General features: G+C 39.0%; 1 protein-coding gene across 3 annotated transcripts in view; it reads left to right on the forward strand.

Moving 5' to 3' along the window:
- The window catches only part of RFTN1 (raftlin, lipid raft linker 1), a 2,439,049-nt gene that overhangs the window by 234,335 nt on the left and 2,178,606 nt on the right, over nt 1-26,108 (forward strand). For all 3 annotated transcript variants that reach the window (XM_044066769.1, XM_044066767.1, XM_044066768.1), the window contains exon 2: nt 3,007-3,159. In XM_044066769.1, the coding sequence (XP_043922704.1) occupies nt 3,015-3,159 (145 nt within the window). In that variant the 5' untranslated portion in view covers nt 3,007-3,014. The remainder of the gene's footprint in view (nt 1-3,006; nt 3,160-26,108) is intronic.

A 26,108-nucleotide genomic window follows, 5' to 3' on the forward strand; every position in this document is an offset into this window, starting at 1 on the left:
GGCTTCCCTGATCAGCACAAGTAAAAACTACGTTCTCTCATAAAACATCTAAAGCAAACTTTGAGAAAAGATTGCCAAGGATACCAAAGACAATCACAAGGCCTTCTTCAATTATGTCAGAACCTTGGGAGGAAATTCTCAGATATGCTCTGAGTTAGTACACAACGACAAAAATTCACTGACCCTACCGACATTGCCAATATTCTGGCAGATAGGTTCAGTGCAAATTTCTCCCTCCCTCACCCCTAAAGATGAAGTAATTATCCCTGCTGAATGTAACCTACCTGTCATCACAGACATACAGGTGAAATCAGCACTCAACAAAGCAAAAACACAGCATCTATGGGACCCGATGGTATCCCGGTTGCGTGTTACGTGAACGTCAAGATGAACTAAACCCGCCCTAAGAACGCTATTAAATCTTAGCCTCACTACAGGATATGTACCTGAACACTGGCACAGCAACAGTGGTCCCACTCCACAAAGGGGAAATTCTACTGACCCTGGTAACTACCGCCCCATAAGTTTGACCAGCCTGGTCTGCAAGGCTATGGAAAGAATCATCATGGAACTCATAAATGGCGACATTGGGGATCTGCAGACCCTTGATCCCACCCAGTTCGGTTTTGTAAAGGCAGATCCTGCCTCTTAAACCTGGTTGACTTCTTGAGACAGTCACTAGTGCCATCGACGAGGGCAAGGCTGTCCACACTGCCTACTTGGACTTGGCTAAAGCCTTTGACACGATACCACACTCTGGCATCATAGACAAGCTCAGCAGCCTAAATGTAAATCCATATGTCACAAGATGGGTAGCAAACTGGCTAACAAACAGAACCCATAAGGTCAAAATTGCTGGAGCCATGTCAGACTCAAAACCAGTCACGAGTGGTGTCCCACAGGGCTCAGTCTTGGGACCACTCTTATTCGGCATTTACTTCTCAGATGTGAAAGCAAATATGGGAGGATTATGGCTGACAAAGTTTGCAGATGACTGCAAACTGGGGGCCATAGTTGATTCACCTGCTGACACACACATCCTACAGAAAGGTCTCACTGAAACGGACAACTGGTGCCGGAATCATGGCCACAAACTTAACGCCAAAAAATGTATAGTCATCCCCTTTGGGAAAAACAAAGTACCCACAAATTATCACGTAGACAATAACCTACTGAATACGGAAGAAGTAATCAGAGACCTGGGGACTCAAGTCGATAGTGACCTCTCCTTTGACAACCATGTTGCCAAAGTGGTCAGAAAGACATTCTACCTTGCCCATCTCATCATGAAGGGATTCTCATCTAGATCAAAGGAGGTCATTGTACCTCTATATTCCTCCCTTGTCAGGCCCATGATTGAATATAATGCTCCATTTGGGATGTATCTCACCCGGCACATGCAACAACTGGAAAGACCCCAGAAGTACCTCACCAAGAGGATCATAGGTCTCAAACATGTGCCTTATCCAGCTAGATTAAAGAAACTCCAGCTCTATTCAGTAGCATACCGCCTGCTCAGAGGTGATTTGTGCCTAACATATAGGGCCATGTCCAACCAAGAACTGATGGACATGCTCCATCTCAAAATATCCAAATCCACCAGAACCACTTGAGCTAAAGATTTCAACCTCTGCACAAATATGAATAGGACATGCTGGAGGGATAGATTCATAACACAGAGGTTACCCATACTCTGGAACAAAATCCCAGTTCATGTGAGACAGAGCCCTTCATTGGCACTGTTCAAGAAAAATCTCGATGCATGGATGGGAGATCGCAAGTTTACCCCGGGAGTCACCTCAGTGTCACTACTAGACAGAGGTATAGTTTACTAAATAATGGGGTCCCACATGTGTCACTACTAGAGAGGCGCAACTATATAATACGGGGTGGCAGAAGCCACATCACTGTTGGCTAGGCTTATAAATGCCCCCGGGCAGATAGCCTAGTACACTACTATGAAACTATGAAACTATGAAACCATATTCGTCCTTGCTACGATGGCATTGTTGCCGATACACTTGATCCACATCCCAGAAAGTTGCTGAGCTCTAGGATTCTCAACATCAGGAATGAACAGGCCAGTAGTGCTGCCTGGAGGCATGTCTTAATGATCAGTGGGGAACTGGGGCAAAAGTAAGAACTTGACAGTTACTGTGGGAAAGGGACTTGCTCTACCAGCAGATTGTTGCTCTTATATTGACATGGATATCTCTGCATATAGGAAATGCAAGAAATAGTTACAAAAATAATCTAGGCATTTCCATTTTCTTTTTCACGGAAACATAGATCTTAGATAATCCTAGAATTATCTGTCTTCATATAAGAAATGATTTCTCATCATTTATTATTAGTTAAGGTATATCTGTTGCGTATAGACTCTGAAAGCATTATTTATTTGTTACAGACCGTTATGTTGGTATATATCTCTGACTTTAACAAGTCCTGCTGTTCAACATTGTGTCTTCATAGCACGCTGAATGCTGTTCATCTGGTTAATTTACACATTATTTTAGGCTGCTGTTATTAATTACATTACATGCTATTCATTGATTACCTGGTCAAATTGGTTTATTATGTTTACTGCAGTCACACTGAATAAATTAAGAAAACTGTTATTTTTCTGCTGCATGATTCACAGGGAAAAAGTGCCATTTGAATCACAATGATTAATCAGCTATGCAAATGATTAGGCTTATGTTGTTTTTAACATGGTAAAGATTTTCATGTTTTCAAAAATGGTTGCTGTTTGTGATTCAGAAAATGAATAATGCAAATTATATGCTTACAGTTTATCAGCTTTCAATGCCTTGAACAAAAATTTCACCTTAAAAGACATGAAGACATATGAAGACATAATTGATGTGGTTTCTTAGTCCTTTGTTATGCTGTTTTATTACACTTTTAAAACGCCCTGAAAGCAGTGCTGCTTATACAGAAATGAATGCATGTTAATAATGAATCTTGGTGAAGCTCTGATATCCTACTCTTGATCTTTTCTCTCAGTTGTTAAAATGGGCTGCAGACTACAAAAGTTAGCAAAGTCAGATGAAAAAAGTCCAGGCAAAATCTACTCAACCCTGAAGAGGTCACAAGTAGAGACCAAGATAGGTGTTTCCTATGACTATCGCTTTTTAGATTTTACAACTTTAAATGATGGTAAGTAAAATATCATTTTAGTATTTAAGTGTACCATGTTGCATGTAAAACTAGAATTCCTGTTGTAAAATGTTGGAAGAGTAGTATTTTCCTGACAGTCTGGCATGGTTGCAGGTTTAAAGTTTATTTACTTGGCTGAAGATAAAGAAGAGCTGAATAGCAGTTAGATAAGCATGAATTTAAGCTACTTGATACATGCCTCCTTGTGTGATAATTGCTCAGACATTATTGCATATTGCTTGATACATCATTTCATCATTTCTAGTTGCATACTGATGTTGTAGCTATGTGATTGACATTGAACGTTATTACATTTTCCTGACTTTGACATTGCAGCATCTCAGAGAGATAGAGAGAAAGTGAATCATTTTTTTCTTTTTAAATGTTGTTTCACCTAGTTACAGCAAACTCAGAGTGAAAATATAACTACAGTATAGAGTGAAGGGGGACAAAAAAAATCTTGTTTACTTGTTTTGCTGGTGGAGCTAACATAACTCCATTAGATGTGTTTAACTGTTTTATATACTGACAATAGTATCGTGTAGTTTTATCCAAGCAATTGTGATTAGTACAGTTAGGTTTCAGTTAAACATGCTAACATAACTCCAGTAGATGTGTTTAACTGTTTTATATACTGACAATAGTATCGTGTAGTTTTATCCAAGCAGTTGTGATTAGTACAGTTAGGTTTCAGTTAAACATGCTAACATAACTCCATTAGATGTGTTTAACTGTTTTATATACTGACAATAGTATCGTGTAGTTTTATCCAAGCAATTGTGATTAGTACAGTTAGGTTTCAGTTAATCATGGTAGGCCCAGTTGAATCAATACACAGTGAGTACACAGATTTACAAAACTGGTTGGTTAATAAGCAGCAAAAATAGTGACTTTGTTGCACAATTACATTATGTTTTGCTTACAGAAGATAAACATTATTGTTATTATTATTAGACCTAAATCAGCATATTACAACAGTATGCCACCAACTCACTTTTGCTGCTTGTTCCAGTCTCCCCCATGACTGATGGTATTTACACATACCCCATGGCATAAATTACTGTTAAAAATATTTAGCTAGTGATACATATCACGGAATGATACAGGAATTTAAATGCAGACTTTCGATTGCTGCTTTATTGGTTTGGAAGAAATAGACAAAGAATTTGGAGTTACAGTTATGTTTGGTGTTTTGTGTATTTTAAGACAGTTAAAAGTAAGGTGGCCCGTTCATAATTATCAAGATGATTTCCTGCTACTTGAAATTGTGTACTTATCATTGTGTTAACAGAAAGCAATGATCTTTACCTGCTGTTTGGTTGACAAGATTGCAAAAGTGCAGCTGTGCAGTTCCCTTATATGTTTATCATCCATCTCATGCTGTTCACTGTTTAGTTATTTCTAGACTATAGGTGGAGTTATTGTATCCAGCTCTTAGTTGGTTACTTTAGGGCTGGGTTTGATTCCTAATGTACACCCTTTTCAATGACTTTGGATCTCTTTGGCAGTGAACAGTTCAACAGTTTAAATCTGAAGTTATACTACCCAGCACTACTTTTTGCCAAGTAAAAAAAAATCTACAGCATATGGTAGCAGTGGTTTCAGTCTTTCTGGATCTGTTTTTTGTCGTGCTAGCTGTCTGGCTCCCTCTTTTCTCCATTGTCTCTCTGTGTCTATTTCTATGAATGTGCAGTTAAAAAATTAAAATCATTGTTTTATTTTGTGCATGTTTCATTCGTTGTTTTATTTTGTGCATGTTTTATGTCATACCCTGGATCCAGGTTATATTACCTATAAATTTGTTGAACTTCTTTGTTTCAACTTCCTTATACTTCTTAATAAACTTCTTTTCTTCTGGCTCCAACTTTTATTTGTTAACGTTTTACATAACTGTAGTTGACAATTTATTGCTAATGCGATTGCAACTGTTTACCTTTCTGTGGCAACTTGTACTGAAGATTTGATATAGTTTCAATAGAAAGGGACCTTCAGGTGGAAAAAGACTAAAGAAAACCTTGTTGTATAGGAGCTGATGGTTGTTGACTGTTTGATGTAAGAGCAAAAGACAAACTTTCCAGCTCTGCATGGGATCAAACACAAAACATTAGCAGAAATTTGAAAACTGTATTCTGTAGGGAGCACGGTTCCACAGCCCAGTTCCCCTTTACTGATGTAATCCGCTCTGAAGTCACTTGATCTCAATGAAAGAAGAATTTGCCTCACAATGGCCTTTGTTGAACTAACTGCATTTTCACACTCATATCTGTTCGGAAACCTATCTGTCAAAAGAAAGACTACCACTGCTTGTTTTATAAAACTTTGCACAAAATGAAAAATAGGAGGAGCAAGACGAAGAACTCCACTGATAAACAGTGAAGGAGACAAAGAATATTCCAAGACCTTCAAAAGCTAAAAATGACAGGTAATTGTTTTCATTAAATGCAGCGATATAGAGGATTATGAACAGGTCGGTGATCATAAACTTTTTATTATATGTTTGGGACATGGATGCCAAAAAATACACCTCAAGAGTGAAGCTCAGCAGGCAGAAATGAGAGTTTAAACAAAGCCATTTCATGTCTTGCTGCTGCTGTTTACTGGTCAGCGCTGCCTGTTTTTAGTCCAGATATAATGTTAACAGCACCTATGGGGTGCTTAACAATTGTTAAACACCCCTCTAAGCATTGTTAAGGTTGGGTCTCATGCTTTGGCAGAGCTGAACCAGGATATGATTTAGCTGTTTTTGAGTGTAATGAGACTGCTTCATGCACTGCAAAATTTTTATATGATAATTTTGGAGCAGCTAGACCAAGGGTGGCATATTGAGACTGAATGTGTGTGTGTGCGTGTGTGTGTGTGTGTGTGTGTGTGTGTGTGTGTGTGTGTGTGTGTGTGTGTGTGTGTGTGTGTGTGTGTGTGTGTGTGTGTGTCTGTGTGTTTGTGTCTGTGTGTGTCTGTGTCTGACTGATGTCTGTACGTTTTATTTGGAGGAGGGGAGGCTAGAGAACAATTAGAAGGAAATATGATGACTGAATATTTTTGCTCATTACACATTGTAGGAAGCTGTCTCAGAGCTATGCTGTCTGGAGACTAGTCTAAAAGGAGGGCTAATCAAAGAACAAGATATGATTACCATTATGAGTCCTATAAAGCATAAGGAATCTAATCTAGAGCAGGGATGCAGGAACCTGCCTGCTGAGCCAGACACAGGGGTGGTATCTTCGAGTGAGAACCTAGAAGCTGCATGATCCACATAGTCAAGTGAGACTCCACATACAAAAGCTGCACAAAGCTGCTGTACAAGCTGACCAACCATAAGGCAAAGGGTAGAGTGTCAGCTGCAGTGGTGTGGCAGGCAGGAAGGGGATGTATTGTGATGAACTAGACCTTGGCAATGGAAACTGATTCTTGAGATTTGGAATACTTCCTCACTGATGGAGAAGGTGTTAGAGATTGTGTGGGAGTTTGAAAAGTACTAGATAGATTTATGTAGTATTAGATCTGCCACAGAATTAGGAAGGGAAGATGGGCTTCTTTCCTTCTCTGGAGTTTTCCCTATGAAGAGGTCACATGCAAATTTGGGGATACAAGTTCTCACTAGATGTTGCACAGTTGCAGTTTAAGATTATATTAATACTCTACAATTAGTATCAAACTACTTGGATTCACTGTAGATGAATGTCTTAAATTTGACAATGACAAAAAAAAATGAAAGCCTATGACTCTTGTACTGTGCAAGACTCTACATTACTGAAGAAGCTTATCTAGTTACTGCGTCTTCCTTCTTATGTAGGCTTCCTCCTCTTTTAAAAACCTACACTCAACTTAGATTACCAGCTTTGAACAATTTCTTAACAAAATCGCTAAATTTGCAGTAGATCTCCCCACCAGGTCCTACCATTGCATAGCAGTTCGAAAACTTCATTGGATGGAATTCCCAAAATATTTTAGCCAGCTGTAACATGCATGTAGAATTCTCTACTGATTAATTAAGTGCCCATCATTAATCTTACTCCTGCAGTGTTACATTTACTCCAGGTTCCTGTGGTCCAAAGATAAGCAATTTGCTTATATTCTAAAATCACAAAATTCTCGTGGTGATGCTGTATATTCCAATTATGTTGACAAACTCTGGAAAAGTATTCCTTGGCCACTAAGGCAGCTGGAATGTCAGCAAGCCTTCATATGCAAATTAGGAACCTTATTATTCATCTCCTGGCCATGTCTGCTCTTCCCCTACTTGCTAATTCACAGATTCAGCAAGTATCAAAAAAGACCTACACAATCTAAAATACTCTAATGTTGTGACTGACTGCCCAGCCTGTAACCCCTGCTAACGGCTCCCAAATAATGTTGTGTATGTGATACTAAGTTTGGCTGAAGAGCTCTTTAGGCATGATGCTGGAATATCACCAATTTTCAGAGTTTATCTCTGTTGCAATATTCCCTGTTTTGCTTGTGCTTTTGTGGAGCAGTTCAATGATGCATTATTACCACAATTGTAAATACTGTTTATTGTCACAAGTGATTGTACTGTTTACATATTTCAACAGTTGTAAATATTGTGTATGTTTTCAACTTGGTATTCTATTATCTTTATGTAACTGCTGCTTGAAATAGCTATAGGAGCTTTGAAGTGTTATATATTTTTAAACTTTTCTTCCTGAGCCACCACTGACCTTGTACAAATGTAAATAAATAAATCAGTAAGTAATAGTAGATGGGGGGGGCACCTCAATGTAACTGTGATTTATAGAAAGGAAAACTCTGTCTGTTGTTTGTGCATATGCAGTTAACAGCTGTTCAGAGTATCTTGAATTTTTGGGGACTGCTGTGTGGGTTTGTTGATTGATAAGCTGCCACCTACTTTTAGATTATTATACATAACTGTATGCAGTTGAGTTTAGGATTAGTTACATTTAGTATTATTGTTGTTCTTTACTGCTGTATCTGTCTGCTGCATCTTATCAGTTCAGTTTTGTCTTATTAAAAATTGTATTATATAAAAGAAATTTGAAAAACCACTACCACCTACTGACTCTAGTTCTTCAAGATTTCAGAATTCATATGAGAAATGACAGAGAATGCCTATTTGCTAATATTTTTATTATATCAGCTAATAGTGAGACTGACATTGTTTGCTGTTAGTGATTTTTTTTCTTTGCATTTTGAAGTTTTGCTGTTTATTCTGTAGTGGGTGAAGGGGGAAAAACTGCACTGTTCTAGGCAGTTATTTGCTGGAAGCTGGTTAACATTGTGTGTTTGTGTTGTCTGACTGCCTGTTCTGGTGTGCTTTATTTTCAGCTACATTGTGCTGCCTTACATGTTTGTGCCAAACTGCTCAGCCTTAAGCACCTCTGCTCCTGTTTAAATTGTCCTTATACACCTCTGCTCCTGTTTAAATTGTCCTTAAGCACCCACCTCTGCCCTGTTTAAATTGGAGAAGACTCTGAATCAAACCCATAATATCAGGGACATGACTTTTACAACTTATATTGAGACTGCTGTTGTTTATTTAGTGATTTTTTCTTTTGAAATATTGTTGCTTTTTATCTTGTGGAAGAAGGGAAAGCTATACCGTGGTTGGCTTCAATTATTAAGGCAGGGTGCACTGTGTGTTTCTAGTGGCCATGTACTAATATTATACTAATACTAATAGCAGCTAATACTGACAGTGCTATTGCTGCTTTTTGTGATGTTTTTGGGAATGTTTGCTGTTTTTTTCTGTAGTAGGAGAAAGGAAAAATGCACTTTTGTAAGTGACTATTTGCTGGAAGCCATTTAGAGCTGGATCTACCTATTGGCTGACTATTCTGTTGTGCTTTATTTTCAGTTGTGTTCCATGACAAAGCTGTCGTTTATGGTGCAATGCCTTGTATTGCACCTCTTTGCTTCTGATTTTACCGAGGAAGACTCGACTCCAAGACCATATGATTAGGAAAATTACTTTTATTTTTACAGCTAATATTGCAATTGTACTTGTTTATGTTTATTGATTTTTTTTTTCATTTGGAACTTTTAGATTCTTTTTCTCTTGTGAGAGAAGGAAAAATTCACTGCTCTAGTATTGATTTCTTAAGGCTGAGTGCACTATACCCTACTATAGGCAGTGTTCTTTTATTGTATTAATATCAGATATTTAGACAGCTGTTGCTTGCTTTTAGCGATTTTTTCCCTTTTATAATGTGTGCTTTGTTTCTCGTAGGGGAAGGGAAAACCACACTGTTCTAGGGTATTTTTTTATGGAAACTGGTTAGCACTGCATATTTATATTGGCAAACTGTGTCTTCTGGAGAGCTCTATTCTCATTGCATGGCCTAGCAATTGTTTGTTTTGGGCTGCCCGATGTTGTGCATCTCCATTCCTGCTTTTACCGGAGAAGCTGTGAACCTGTAAAGCCAGGAAAGTTTGTACTGAGCTGCCTGAAGTTGAGTACCGCTACACTTGTTTTTATACTATATTCTCAGTGCAGCAGTCAGCAAAAAATTTAGGCTGATATACCTTCCCAGTCAGAGGATGTGTGAAACTTTTAACATCAGAAATGTATTTACATGCTTTGCAGTACCGTGAGTGACAAATCAGTGGTTGGTGAACAGCTTAGGTTCTCCTTTAAGAACAATATGAATCAAACGTTTGCTCTGCAATAATGATTCATTCTGTGTAAATAGTGTTGTTGGTTCAAACAGGACTGGGACTTTTTTTGTTGGCGCTGCAAAACATGTAAATACATTTCTGATATGCTGACTGTTGCACTGAGAATGTAGTATATCTTGCAAGATATGATGCCTTCACTAAGTTTTATGTAGGCAAAACGAACAGAAGGTTGAAAGATCGCATCTTGCAGCATTTAAGTGACATTAGACTGAAGAATAACAGAAAGGCATTGTTTCAACACAAGGGCAAACTTCCCTTGCATAGTTTTCTTTCTTAGTGCTACAGATTTCGAACCCAAATTTAAGAGGAGGTGGTTTACGTAATTTTACAAAGGTGGCAAAAGCCCAGTGGATAGCCGATCTACAAGCCGACAAAGATCCTGGTTTAAATGCACTCCACCATTAAAGCCTGTGCTGGGAGGCCGTAGTCTTAAACAATGAAATCCGGTTGGTTTTAGCCTCATATGTGCCAGTCCTTTTTGGCCAATGATATTCAGGATGAGAAGGTGTTGCCCTAAATTGTATTGTTTGATTGGTTGAGGAATTGTATTAATTGTCTTTGTTTTTTATGAATGATGATCTGAGGAAGGAAGTTTCCAAAAGCACTTATCTGTTTTATAATCATTTTATATGCTTATTTTAGTTTTGCTTAATTGTGATTAAATTTATGCTTCTCTCCATCTGAGTCTTGGTAGTTCTTGTTTTGTTTGTGCTTGGTAATTTTGTGGAGCCATACAAACTCTTTTCCTTTGCTAGCTGTTGTTCTTCACTTATTATGCAAAAAGCCCAGAATTTCCAGACACAAGATATACAAAATGATTAAGAGAGAAATTAGAGGAAAGAAAAATACTTCCACGAGAAAAACTGTCAGAAGCTTCAAATAAAAATTTGTATTCATTAATACAAGAGATTTGTGAAAAAGAGCATAAAGATCAAGAAAGACTGATCTGTTTGGAAAAAGAAGCATCTGAGGAAGTGCAAAAATATAAACAACAAAACCTCGAGATTTTTAAAACTATAAAAAAGGAATATGGACATGGGAAAGAAAGAGAGGTTTGATATGGTGCAATATTTATGCAAATGAGAAAACTAAATTAATCAATATAAAGAGAGAAGCTCCAAATATATTCAAAGAGAAATACAGGCAAAGGCATCCATATATGGAAATTTTCATAATAAAGAAAATAATATCACAAAGAGGGAACGTAGAAAAGAAGATTTGTAAAGTAGACATTAAAAAAATAGAAGGTGAAGTTATGGAGTGCCTGCGAAGTGAAGGATTTGGTGTGGAAGGTCTAACACCGGTTATATCACAGCAAGATGGAGTGAGTCCACAAAGTAACGTAAAGCAGAAAGATCAGGAGACATCTCATATGGACATGGGAAAGAAAAAGAGATTTAATATAGTGTAATATTTATGCAAAGGAGAAAGCAAAACTAACCATTACAAAAAGAGCAGCACCAAAGATATTCAAAGAGAAATGCAGGCAAAGGAGTCCGGATATGGAAAACCTTATAATACAAAAAATAAGAAGACAAAGAGGAAAAGTAGAAAAGGAGATTAGCAATGGAGAAGTTAAAGAAATAGAAACTGAGGTTATGGAGTACCTGAGAAGTGATGGATTCAGTGTAGAAAATCTAATTCAGAAAGCACCACAACAAGATAGAGCAATGGATATCCAAATTAAGGGGAAACCAGTGGAATGGGAAACAATTGGTCAGGTGCCATATGAAGATATTTTTGAGCCTTCCAAAAGAAACCAGTATAAATGTTCACTTGAAGCTGGATAGCAAGGGAAGGAATGGGAAACTGTAGAAACTCTGACGCAGTCAATGTTGAGGAGTGATAGGCCAGTAAGTTCCCATGTGACAGAACAACAGCTGACAGAGGATGAAATTGAAGAGAATGTGTCACAGGAATATGCTATAGAACTTTGTTTAGAAAGCCTGTAGTAAATGGAAAATAAAAAATGTGCCCTCAGTTTAGAAGAAAACGAGCTAAGAGAAGAGTTGATTGATTAAATGGAGAAAGACATAATAAGATCAATGAAAGAAATAGACAGCAGAAGGTCAATAAAACCCAAAAAGTCAGAAGTTTGATAAAACAAATGAACACAGTAATTAAGACTATCCATAGAGATCCATGCAATATAACAGAAGTAAACAGGCTATATTAACTGTGTAGCTAAATTAATAATTGATACAGTCCTACTGCAAGAACACAGGGTAGTGAGGGAAAGGAAGGGGAAAAATCCGATACCGTCATGGAAGTATCGACTAGAAAAGACTATAAAGCAATTAAGACAAGAAGTGCCACTGTTAGAAGAATATAGAAGAGGGAACAGATCAACAAAAATACTAAGAAAGATAGATGTAATAAAAGCAATGCGTAGTATTAGAACAGACCAGGTTCTGTCATACACTATTGCAAATAACAAGCTAAAACTTTGAGCACAGGCAGAAAAACTTAGCAGGTACACAAATAAATAGAAAGGAAAAGTCCAAAATTAGCAATTTATTGATGACCCAAAAAAGTTTTATAGAGGGTTGGGAAACAAGGTAAAAGGAATTGAAAGACCACCAAAAAAGAAGAAATAGATACATTTTGGAGAAGTATTTATGAAGATCCTGTAAAACATAACAAAGATGCTAAATGGACAGAAGAAGTAAAAGAAAGAATAAGAAGTTTAAAGGTACAGGATATGAAATGGGATGAAGCAACAGCCAGAGAAATTGAAACAAAGGTAAGAAAAGCCTCTAATTGGAAAACCTCAGCCTCAGATGTACCTAACTTCTGGTTAAAAGTATTAACATCTTTGGATGAAGATTTAGCCATGAGTAAGAAATATTTATATGCGTACTCCGAACAGACACCATCCTGGCTAACAACAGGAAAAACAATGCTCCTACTTAAGAGTGAACCTGCAAGCTACCCTAAAAATTGTAGACCAATAACTTGCCTTTTGACGACATATAAACTATACACTGGAATTGATGCTGACAGAGTCTGTAGTCATTTAGAAGAAAACTCAATTATGGCAATAGAACAAAAGGGCAATAAAAGAAAGTCATACGGAACTAAGGATAATTTGCTGTTAAATAAAGTCATAGCGGAGAACTGTAAAAAGGGGAAGAATCTAAGTATGTCATGGATTGACTACAAAAAGGCATTTGATAGTAGCCCACATTCATGGATAAAAGAGTGCTTAAAATGTATAAGATACATCCTACAGTGATCTACTACATTATAGTGACCGTGAAAAGTGGCAGACCACTTTGCAATTAAGCCATGATAAAGTACAAATTATTGTTTCAAGGGCAAAAATTCAAAGGGGGATATTTCAGGGTGACTCTGTGTCACCACTGCTATTCTGCCTTGCAGTTAACCCATTAAGCTGTCTACTCAACAGCTTAGGCCATGGCTATAATTTGGCTTCTGGAAAACAACAAAGTGTAAAGACTTCTCATTTTCTTTTTGTCAATGATTTAAAACTGTATACCTCAACAGATGAGGAACTGAAAGCACAACTGCAAGTTGTCAAAACTTTTTCAGATGATATAAAAATGTCATTTGGTCTTGATAAATGTGTAAAAGCAACCTTTAAAGCAGGAAAATTGCAGCACCAAGAAAACATCAGTTTGGGACAATAATGTGATATAAAAGAAATTGAGCAAGAGGTAGTGTATAAATATGTGGGAGTTGATGAAGGATCAACAGTAAAACATGAGCAAATGCAAATAAAACTTAGTAAGGAATAAAATAATCAAAAACAGAAGGTTCACTGCTATCAAACCAGGTAAATGCTCCGTAACTGTACTTCAACAAAGTCCAAAGTAATAAAAAATAGGAAGAACGGAGCAAAAGCGGAAATGTAAAATACAATGATGTTTTATTCTTCAATACAAAAACGGGTAAGCGTGCTTTCGCTTATAGCTTCATCAGATCCATAAATAAAAATCATTCACACACAGCATTTTATACACAGATTTAAAAAATAAATAGCCAATCAAGATTCTACACCAATTAATGTCTTAAAGATACAATGTGTATCAGTGACATATACTAGTAGATTCATTCTCTAAATAATACATAGATGTATAAATATTCAGAGCATATATAAGATTCGCAATGAAAGATGTAAGACCAGAATAAATACATGTTTTTCATGTGTATATATATACTTTTCATACATTTTATATCATGAACTGGTCCTTAGATTATGTTGTTATTATTATTAGAAGGACACTACATGTGTAAAATTATATACTTAGCACATGTATTTATTCTGGTCTTACATCTTTCATTGCGAATCTTATATATGCTCTGAATATTTATACATCTATGTATTATTTAGAGAATGAATCTACTAGTATATGTCACTGATACACATTGTATCTTTAAGACATTAATCAGTGTAGAATCTTGATTGGTTATCTATTTTTTAAATCTGTGTATAAAATGCTGTGTGTGAATGATTTTTATTTATGGATCTGATGAAGCTATAAGCGAAAGCGCGCTTATCCGTTTTTGTATTGAAGAATAAAACATCATTGTATTTTACATTTCCGCTTTTGCTCCGTTCTTACTATTTTTTATTACTTAGTAAGGAATACTTTAGAATACTTAAATTAGTCCTGAAAACAGCATTGATATCTAGGAACATATTCCAAGCTATAAACCAGTTTGCTCTTCCTGTCCTAACTTACAGCTTTGGAGTGATTGACTGGCCCCAAAATGTGTTGGATAGATTAGATAGGAAAACAAGAAGGATGCTTCATGCTCACCAAATGATCTATGAAAATCAGTGCATACCAAGATTATACATTTCCCGTTCCGAAGGAGGAATGGGCCTCCTTGAAATTGATTACATGTATAAATCTGCAGTCGTGGGACTCCACACATATATGCTGACGTCACAAGACCCAAATGTAGTGAACGTTTTGAACATGAGGAGAATAAATCTAATATGCTTCCCTGCTTAAGCTAGCAGAAACATATTGGTGTCAAGCAGGAATGGAAATCAAACCACAAGCAGGTAAAATAAGGCAACAACTGAATGTGCCAAAATGCAAAAGAATAAATATATGGTGAAAGACCAGATGAGAAGAAAATAAACTTGGAAAGTGCATAAATATAGTTGCAAGTATAGAAAACTTCTGGAAGAACTTCATGTTGATCAGGAATGAATGCAGAAATGGTTAAGGAGAGGTGAATTGAAACCAAGAGATGAAAGGTTAATATTGGCGGCACAAGATAGTGGGCTGCGGTACACGTTGGTTTACAAAGTCCACTGAACATGTGAATTGGAAACAGTTGCACACCTCGTTGTTGGATATGACATACTAATGGCAGAAGGACTGTATACTGAAAGGCATAATAATATGGCAAGACTTTTGCACTGGGGATTGTGCAAACATTATGGTATTGAAGTGGCTGAAAAACAGTGGAAATATGAGCCACAAAGCCTCATAGAAAATGATGAAGTCTATATCATATGGGAATCATCCATTACCAACAGTTTAAAAGATAGATGCTACAAAATCGGATATAGTGCTCCATGAAAAGAAGACAAAAGTAGCATTAATCATTGAAACTGCCATACCCAGTGACTGCAGTGTCTTGCGTACAGAGAGACACAAAGTCATAAAATATCAGGATTTGCAGGCAGAAAAAAGAGCAATGTGGAAGAAAGATACCCAGATAGTTCCAATAGTAGTACGAGCAATGGGTCTTGTAGAAAAGAATCTACAACAGGGGTTCCCAAAGTGTGTGCCGCTGCGCCCTGGGGAGCCACGGCTTCCTCACAGGGGTGCCGCGAACTAATAAGCTGCAAAACCCGGGCTGTCAAGTAAGTGAATGCCTGTATGAGTGAGTGTGTGTCTGTGTGAGTGAATGTGTTTCATGAAAGCAAAAGAGTCTGTGTGTGTGAGAGAGATCTGGAGAGTGAGCGATGTGTGAATGAATGCATGAATGAATGAGGAAGTGACTGTGTGTGTGTGTGTGTGTGTGTGTGTGTGTGTGTGATCGGGAGAGTGAGCGATGTGTGAATGAGTGCATGAATGAATGAGAAAGTGACTGTGTGTGTGTGTCTGTGTGAGTGTGTGTGATCGGGAGAGTGAGCGATGAGTGAATGAATGCATGAATGAATGAGGAAGTGAGTGTGTGTGTGTGTGTGTGTGTGTGTGTGTGTGTGTGTGTGTGTGTGTGTGTGTGTGTGTGTGTGTGTGTGTGCGTGTGTGTGAGATCGGGATAGTGAACGATGTGTGAACGATGTGTGAATGAATGCATGAATGAATGAGGAAGTGACTGTGTGTGTGTGTCAGATCGGGAGAGTGAGCGATGTGTGAATGAATGCATGAATGAATGAGGAAGTGACTGTGTGTATGTGAGAGAGATCGGGAGAGTGAGCAATTTGTGAATGAATGCATGAATGAATGAGGAAGTGACTGTGTGTGTGTGTGAGATCAGGAGAGTGAGCGATGTGTGAATGAATGCATGAATGACTGAGGAAGTGACTGTGTGTGTGTGAGATCGGGAGAGTGAGCGATGTGTGAATGAATGCATGAATGAATGAGGAAGTGACTGTGTGTGTGTGTGTGTGTGTGTGTGTGTGTGTGTGTGTGTGTGTGTGTGTGTGTGTGTGTGTGTGTGTGTGTGTGTGTGTGTGTGTGTGTGATCGGGAGAGTGAGCTATGTGTGAATGAATGCATGAATGAATGAGGAAGTGACTGTGTGTGTGTGTGTGTGTGTGTGTGTGTGTGTGTGTGTGTGTGTGTGATCGGGAGAGTGAGCGATGTGTGAATTAATGCATGAATGAATGAAGAAGTGATTGTGTATGTGTGTGTGTGTGTGTGTGTGTGTGTGTGTGTGTGTGTGTGTGTGTGTGTGTGTGTGTGTGTGTGTGTGTGTGTGTGTGTGTGTGTGTGTGTGTGTGTGAGACTGGGAGAGTGAACGATGTGTGAATGAATGCATGAATGAATGAGGAAGTGACTGTGTGTATGTGAGAGAGATTGGGAGAGTGAGCGATGTGTGAATGAATGCATGAATGAATGAGGAAGTGACTGTGTGTGTGTGTGAGAGATCAGGAGAGTGAGCGATGTGTGAATGAATGCATGAATGAATGAGGAAGTGACTGTATGTGTGTGTGAGATCAGGAGAGTTAGCGATGTGTGAATGAATGCATGAATGAATGAGGAAGTGACTGTGTGTGTGTGAGATCAGGAGAGTTAGCGATGTGTGAATGAATGCATGAATGAATGAGGAAGTGACTGTGTGTGTGTGAGATCGGGAGAGTGAGCGATGTGTGAATGAATTAATGAATGAATGAGGAAGTGACTGTGTGTGTGTGTGTGTGTGTGTGTGTGTGTGTGTGTGTGTGTGTGTGTGTGTGTGTGTGAGATCGGGAGAGTGAGCGATGTGTGAATAAATGCATGAATGAATGAGGAAGTGACTGTGTGTGTTTGATAGGAGAGAGAGAGAGAGAGAGCGATGTGTGAGTGAATGCAGGTATGAATGAGGAAGTGACTGTGTGTGTGTGTGTGTGTGTGTGTGTGTGTGTGTGTGTGTGTGTGTGTGTGTGTGTGTGTGTGTGTGATTGAATGTCCAGATTTTTGCCTCATATTTTTGGTGTGTTCCTCCTAAAACCTGTACTTTTCTGGCAAATAGTTGAGGATTGAAGTCATTAAATAATGACAAACATTTGAGTTTAAGACTCCATATCCTTCAGAGAATTCATATTAATGCAAAACCTATTATTCTATCAACTTTCCAGTGTGTAAGAGCAGTATTTAAAATCTGTCCCTATTTGTCCCTCCATCATCTGGACAAAGCCTAAAATGATAGGGGGACAAAAAGGGACAGATGTTAAATATTGCTCTTACAAACTTAGAAAGTTGATAGAATAATAGGTTTTGCATTAGCATGAATTCTCTGAAGGATGTGGAGTCTTAAACTCAAATGTTTGTCATTATTTAATGACTTCAATCCTCAACAATTTCCAGAAAAGTACAGATTTTAGGAGCAACACACCAAAAATATGAGGTAAAAATCTGGATATTCTGCGAACATCTGTACAGTTGAGAGGTGTGACTCACATACACACACACAGTCACTTCCTCATTCATACTTGCATTCATTCACACACACACACACACACACACACACACACACACACACACACACACACACACACACCAGCCACTTCCTCATTCATACCTGCATTCACTCACACATCCCTATCACTCTTCCGATCTCACATACACACACACAACCATTTCCTCATTCATACCTGCATTCATTCACACACACATACACACACACACACACACACACACACACACACACACACACACACACACACACACACACACACACAGCCACTTCTTCATTCATTCCTGCATTCACTCACACATCGCTCTCACTCTTTCAATCTCACATATACACACACACAGCCACTTCCTCATTCATACCTGCATTCATTCACACACACACACACACACACACACACACACACACACACACACACACACACACACACACACACACACACACACACACACACACACACACACACACACACACTTCATTCATTCCTGCATTCACTCACACATCGCTCTCACTCTTTCAATCTCACATATACACACACACAGCCACTTCTTCATTCATTTCTGCATTCACTCACACTTGCCGCGAACTAATAAGCTTAACTGCAAACTGTTTGCGGTTTATTTTGTAGCTAAGTTTATTAGTTCGCGGTATCCCTGTGAGGAAGCTGTGGCTCTCCAGGGAGCCACAGTGCACACTTTGGGAACCCCTGAAATATGCACTTTATGTGCACTGCAGGGGGGAGCCTTGGGAAACTCTGGATTCAGCAAGGGAGCCGAGAATCAAAAAAGTTTTGGAACCACTGATCAGCAATCATGTTTAGATATGCTACCAATACATATAACTCCATATGAATTGCAGAATGAGTCATTACTGGGCACATTGCAGGTGCCGCGAGGAGCACTTCCGGCTGACATCAAAGAGTGAAACAATACTAATTTCATGAACTTTAATTTGCTTTGACTTAGGAATGGGGTCCATTCCCGTGATGGTATTAGAAACCCAAAAGATTTGGAGAAATTAAAAAAGGATTACAGCTATGATCTGTTTCTTGTGTCACATGGTGTCATTCCCTCAGTCTCCACTTGCCTGCTTTGTGACTCTGAACTAGCTGCTTAACCAAGCAATGCTCCCAGTCTAAATGTGAAAAAAGTCGATGTGGATCAGTGCTTTGCCCTGGTTAACAAATATCAGTAAATAAACAAATAAACAATGTCCAGCCATATTAGTGAATACGGCCTGCCCGTTAATACATTTTTATTGAGTTTCTTTGGCTTTTTTTCAATGCTATTTTCTAAGCATACTTAATGAGTCCTATTTTTTCAGCAGTAGACAGTGTGTAAATTATATTGCTTTTGTAAAAGCTAATAATTTGTTAAGTCAATAACTCCTCATTGTTCACTTCCTCTGTCACTGGTAGTGTCTGATTTTCAGCCATTCCACCCTGAACTTTTTTCTCAACAGTGAATGACTCTGCACAACAGGCCTGTAGCTGGTATTCCAGGAAAGGAGCTTCTTTTGCACAGCAGTAATGTTATCTGAGCCAGCAAAATTTTGTTTTATGGTTGCTTTGTGAATTTCATCTGGGACAAAAACTAAAATGTAATGGATATTAAGATAAACCACTAAAGAAACTAATGCATGTCTTTGTATATCTGTCTAGTTCCAAACTTGCCACCACAAGTGTTGAGGAAAAAATAAAAAAACAGAGAAACTAGTGGCCTTAAAACTTCATTGATATGTTTAGTTGGAATAATTTCCAAAAATCATAAAACCCAGGTAGTGTTCCAAAGCAACAAGCCTTTATTCGTCACAGACAAATAATCCTCAGTAACAAAAATATAGAAATATATTACATCTCTGACAAGGTGTGCACTGAGAAGCCTTAATTTGCAAAGAAAGACCTCAGAAAAGGGAGAACTAGATATGTCTTGATCTTTTTGTAGGGTGGAATTACAATCTGAAATGAGGAAAGATTGTCCCTAACCATTTTAGTTTGGATGCTTAAAACAGCTGTTGGCCTCTTCACACTCTGAAGAGGCTGCACACTCAAGTAAGAAACTGCATGGATGCTTTTATTACATTTTTGTAAAATTCTCATAGCTTCTTCCATAATGTGAACATAATTTAATTTGCAACATGTATTACTTGAAAGAAGCCATGGAAAAAAGTCAGTATATTTGTATATGTTCTATAAATGTGATATAACAAATGTGCAGTTTGTATTATGACAAAAAATGATTTAACAGTTTCTATTATGACAAAAAAAAATTATCTGTAGCATTTAAGCTGCTCCAGATCATAATAGTGCAGAGGCCCACAGCTCCAGGGTGCCCATGGTTTGTAGGTTCATAGGTTTATAGGTAGGTACTAGGCTATCGACCCAAGGGCCTACGTAAGCCTAGCCAACAAGGTTCCCTGGCTTAGGCCACCCAAGAAAGTTATTTTCCTTTGCCACTGTCAAGCAGAGACACAGAAGTGATCCCCGGGGTGTATTTCATATTTCCCATCCACTCATCAAGATTTTTCTTGAAGAGTGCTAATGAAGAACTTTGCTTGACATAGATGGGTAGCCTGTTCCAGAGTATGGGAAGTCTCTCGGACAGGAATCTATCCCTCCAGCATGTCCTGTTTATTGTGGTGATAAGGTTTAGGTCCCTAGAGCGTGTAGCTCGGAGGGATTGGGATTTCTTTAGGTGTAGCATGTCCAACAGCTCTGGGTTTGATATAGCTTTATATGTTAGGCAGAGATCACCTTGGAGTAGGTGATATGCTATGGAGTAAAGCTGGAGTTTTTTGAGACGGTCAATGTAGGGCATTTGTTTGAGGCCAGTAATCCTCTTTGTGAGGTACTTCTGTGGCCTTTCCAGCTGCTGCAGATGTCTTGGGGGTACATTCCAAAAGGGGTGTTATACTCTATAATGGGTCTAATGAGTGTCAAGTAGAGGGGAACAATGACCTCTTTTTTCCTGGGTGAGAACCCTTTTATGATGAGGTGTGCCACGTAGAAGGACTTCCTGACTACTCTGGCGATGTGACTATCAAAGGAGAGACTACTGTCCACCTGGGTCCCAAGGTCTCTTATCACACATTCGGTGTTAAGTAAATTGCTCCCTATGTGGTAGATCATGGGTACAGAGTTTTACCGAAGGGGATGACAATGCACTTTATGGCATTGAGATTGAGGCCATGGCTCTGACACCAGGCATCTGTCTCAGTGAGGCCGTTCTGTAGGATGTCCACATCATTTGGGGACTTGACTATGGCTCCTAGTTTGCAGTCATCTGCGAACTTCATTAGCCAGAGGCCTTCTGTGTTAGCCTGTATTTCAGAGAAGTAGATACCAAACAGGAGAGGTCCCAGGACTGAACCCTGTGGTACTCCACTTGTCACTGGTTTGAGGTCAGATTTGGAGTCTGCAACTTTTACAGTGTGGGTTTTGTCAGTGAGCCAGTTGGCAACCTATCTTGTGACATAGGGATTTATACCTAGTTTAGTGAGTTTAGCTATAATTCCAGAATGGGGGATGGTGTTGAAAGCCTTGGCGAGGTCAAGATAGGCTGTGTGAACCACCTTACCCACATCTATGGCTTTGGTGACTGCCTCAAAGAAGTCGATCAGGTTCAGGAGGCCTGATCTGCCTTACACAAACCCGAACTGGGTGGGATCCAGAGTTTGGTGGTTACCAATGTTTTTGTTTATGAGTTCCATGATGATACATTCCATGGCCTTGCAGATCAGGCTCGTCAGGCTAATAGTGCGATAGTTCCTGGGATCAGTGGTGGCTTCCCCTTTGTGGAGTGGGATAACTGTTGCTGTGTGCCATTCAGTGGGCACAAAGCCTGATGTGAGGCTGTTATTGAACTTGGTGCTTAAGTGTGGAACCATTTCATTCTGAAGTTCATGTAAAACGCAGCCTGGGATGTTGTCCTGTCCCATGGATTCTGTGCTTTTGGCTTTAGACAGTGCAGCTTTTACCTGTGTAGTTGTGATTACAGGGACTCTGCATTCTTCCTGTATAGATATGGGCCCTTTAGGGGGTGAGGGGGGGTAAAGTTAGCACTGAACCTATCTGTAGGTGTTGGCAGTATTAGTTGGTTCTGTAGTTTTCGTGCCATTGTGCTGTAACTCAGAGCAGATCTGGGTGTTTCCATCGAGATTCTTGACATAGCTATAGAATGCTTTGTGGTTGTCCTTGGAATTAGTGGCGATTTTGTTTTCATAGCTAGCTTTGGAGGATCTTATAAGGGATCTTAGCTTCTTACTGAGGCTGACCAGGGAACTCCTCCAGTCATGGGATTTTACTCTCTTTTGCAACAGTTTCTTCCTTCTGTTGTACAGTTTGTTTATGGCAGGGGACCACCATATTGGCTTCCTTTTTTTGGAGGATAGCGTCATGGTTCTGTTTGGGATAGCACGATGCATGCACTCGTGTTAGTGCTTATAGAGTGCATTTGTGTAGGATTCAGCAGTTGTAACTGTATTGTCCATCTGCATGGGTGTCATGAAGTTCACCACTTCTGTCTTAAGAAGCATGAAGTTGGCTTTGGAGAAAATTTTTACAGTGGTTTCCTTAATGGGGGTGGGGGCGGGATGTGGATATCAAGGGTGATTAGCTTATGGTTGGATCAGACCAATGAGGAGTTGACTTCAGGTGTGGAACACCGGTCACTCATGTTGGTAATGACTAGGTCTAGGATATTGTTGCCCCTGGTGGGGGTGTGGATAAGTGCTCCAGGGCATTGGAGTTTATGAATTCTAGAAAGCATTGAGCTAAGGAGTTGGTACACGAGTAGTTTTCCCAGTTAGATGTGGGGTGGTTGAAGTCACCCATTATTAGGGTGTTTGGTTAAACCCTAAGATTTTCCAGTACATTAAGAAAAGAGGAGTGGGAATCCTGGGGCATGGTGGGGGATCTGTAGAAAGCTACAATTTGGATTGCAGTTTTGCCCAGAGTGAGTTGCAGTTGGATAACCTCGGATGCATTATGCTGAGCAACTAGCCTGGAGGTGTGGATATCCTTAATGAATATGGACACACCTCCACTTTTCATGTTTCGGTCCAGGTTACATGGCCGAAAAGTGTGGTATGAGTTATAGCCTGGTAGTGCAGGGGTGCTCTCTGGAGCCTTGAACCAGGCCTCAGTCACTGCACAGATATCGATGTTCTCCATTTTAAGGAGTGCCTTGAGTGAGTGCATTTTGAGATTTTAGACTTCTGGCATTGAGTAGCATTACCCTCAGTTTTTGCTTGCCTGTTCCTGTTACGGTGGTGAATTTGTCATTTGAACCTTTCCTAAAAAAGGCACTATAGGGGCAGCAAGAGCCTTAGCCAGTGTCCAGAATCCCAGCGGCGACAGGTGCAGGCCATCTGTGGCAAAGCTTCGTGGTATGTCGACCATGTCATCCCAAGCAGACAGAAACTGGATCCCCTTAGAATGACACCAGAAGCTTAGCCAATTGTTGAAGTCAATCATTTTGTCCTTGTACTGCGGTATCATTCGGGGCAATGGCAGAATGCTACTCAGGGCTAGGGTCATACCTGCCTGGGCTACAAGATCGGAGAACTCCATGTCTCTTTTCATGTAGCCCAGGGAGGTACATCTCAGGTCATTCACACCAACATGGACAATGACAGGGTCATATTTGTACTTCTTGTGGAGTGACCTGAGTGTGTGGGTTGTGTGGTGGATCCTGGCACCCGACAGGCAGCTGACAGTAACCTTCTCTTTGTTTAGCCTGGTGAGTGGGACATCAGTGTGCCTGACTATAGAGTCACCTATGACTAGTGTGTCGGGTACGTTGTTTTGCCTTATTGGCTGTGGCTGAGTGGCACACTGAGTCTGTGGCTATGTGTCATTTGGGTTGCATTGGGGGATGGAGGTTGCTTGCGTTTCTGCTTTGGAGGTCTCTGTTGCTTAGACAGATTATTATTGAGAGCCTCCGCGAATGTTTTTGTGTTACTATGTGTGGATTTTGGTGGTGTAGATTTAGTGATACTATGTGATGAGTGTGTTGTGGTGCAAATGTTTACCTTCTCCTCTTGACTGTCAAGTTCAGTCTTGGTTGGAGAGAGCTTTACTGCCAGTTTGGCTAGATAAGTGCATCTCTTACAGGTTGTAGTGTTGGGTGGTAGGAGGAGAGGGTTGTCTGTGTACATGAGGCAATTTCTGCATTGCCTCAAGATGCCCAGATTCATCAGATATACAGGAGAGAACACTGGGAGCTGACCCTTGGGCATGCCTGAATAAAAAACTGTTTTCCTCTAGGTAAGTGAGGAAAGTGAGTACAAGAGCTGTTTTTCTCTAAGCTAGTGAGAAAAGTAAGTACAAAAACTGTTTTCCTTTAGGTGATGAGGAAGGTTGAGTGCTATAGTAATTAGTAGCTTATTTAGTGCTTACAAGTTCTGAACAAGTGCTGAGCATGAATAAGCAAATTTAAGTGCTAAAACTAAGAATGTGTATCTGCACTAGATGAGTTACAGGACAGAACCAAGTGCAAATGCAGGCTTTCAAATCAGAAAGTTGAGAGAGATGGAAAAGATTACCCGAACGGCCAGTAACTACAATTTCTGGGTCAGAACCACTCTTTATGTGGTAGACAGGTTACCTAGTGCTTACCACTCACACTGATAAGCTAGAAGGCTTCCCTCCAACACAGAAAGGCTTGGGGGCTCAGAAGCTTACATACAGTCCTGGATACAGCAAATCTGTATCTGGAACTCTAGTTACAGGAAAGGTAGGAAACAGGCTTACAGTATATATATATATATATATTTTTTACAGAAAAGTAGCTAAAACAGCATTAAAAACAATGCAGTATCGGACTCAGCTTCCATTGCTTCTTATCCAGTATTTTTAGGGAAAGTCTGGAAAAAAGCAGCTCCATCCAGTTAATTTGTTTTGTTATTGCTAGCCTATTATTCCAAGTTTGCAAGGTATTCAGAAAATACGCCTTTGCATTTCCATTCCAAACATATGCTGGGTGCAAAATCACATTCATGCATCACTTTGCAATCAGCCTCAGTGTCCAAAAATTTTTCTTGCAGCTTAAACCTTAAAGACTGAAATTAAAAAGGCAATGTCTGATTTCATGTTTTCATATGTAACTCTCTTGTCTGTGTTGTGGACTTTTCTTAGCCATGGCTTCTAAAAGGTTAAAAAATGCTTCCTGTTTTCTTACGATGTTTTTGAAAAGTGTTTAGTCAACTGAAAGAAATACATAGTTTATTCCTCTGTATGACATATCAACACTTCATCAATGAAATAAAATACACAAGTTTGCACTTCAAAAGTTTCTAAAATGTTTCTAAAATGAAGAATAAAAGCATTCAGTCTTGTTTTACTTTATGTCAATAAAAAGGTGTTGCTTCGACTTACACTGCCTTTCTGCTGTTTTTTTAAGCTGTGCCATACTGATGTTTAAGGTCATACTGAGACATTTTTCTTTTAATTAAATGTTGAGTCAAGAATATCTCTTCATTCTTGTATCATTTCATTAATGATTTCTGGCTTTTATTGCATGTGTGCATGGAGGAGGATACTATATTTGTCTTTAAGAAGCCTCATTTTAATCCCCTTTTTAATGTGTTAGTGTTTAATTAGGATCAATTGAAAGGTACTGTTGAAAAGACAAGACAAAAATAGAAAGTAATTACTTAGGTTATCTACTGCTTTACAATACCCAAGTAGGTCCCACTAGCAGAAACTGATTTTTTTGAGTGGAGGCATAGGAAAAACCTTTTTCAGTAAATTTCGCTAGCAGGTCTACCAGGGAAGACAGAAACATAAGTATCAATATGCTGACAGAAATAAATATCATCTAATTATGAGAGGTAACTTAAGTACCTGACAGATATATGCCTGTTTTTGTGAGCTTCCTTATGCAATCTCAAGGAAAAATTCCCAGCAGAAAAAGAAGTTGAATGGTATAATGGTATAATGGTATAATGGTATAATGCTGAATGCTTTTTTCCATACAAATTCATTGCCAGTGTGATTTATAATTTTGCACTGGCAATGATTCTCTTTTGTAGGGAGATTTCTCCCTCCTTCGAGTAAGTGCAACCCTGGAGTTGGTGTATGTGTATATATCTGTCTATACCTATATATATGTATTTATATATCTACATACATATATATATATATATATATATATATATATAGGTCTACTGCTTTTAGTTGAATTCCATTTC

Source organism: Protopterus annectens, chromosome 3.part1 (assembly GCF_019279795.1).
Source record: "Protopterus annectens isolate FY-2018-M chromosome 3.part1, PAN1.0, whole genome shotgun sequence".
NCBI classification, from domain to species: domain Eukaryota; kingdom Metazoa; phylum Chordata; order Ceratodontiformes; family Protopteridae; genus Protopterus; species Protopterus annectens.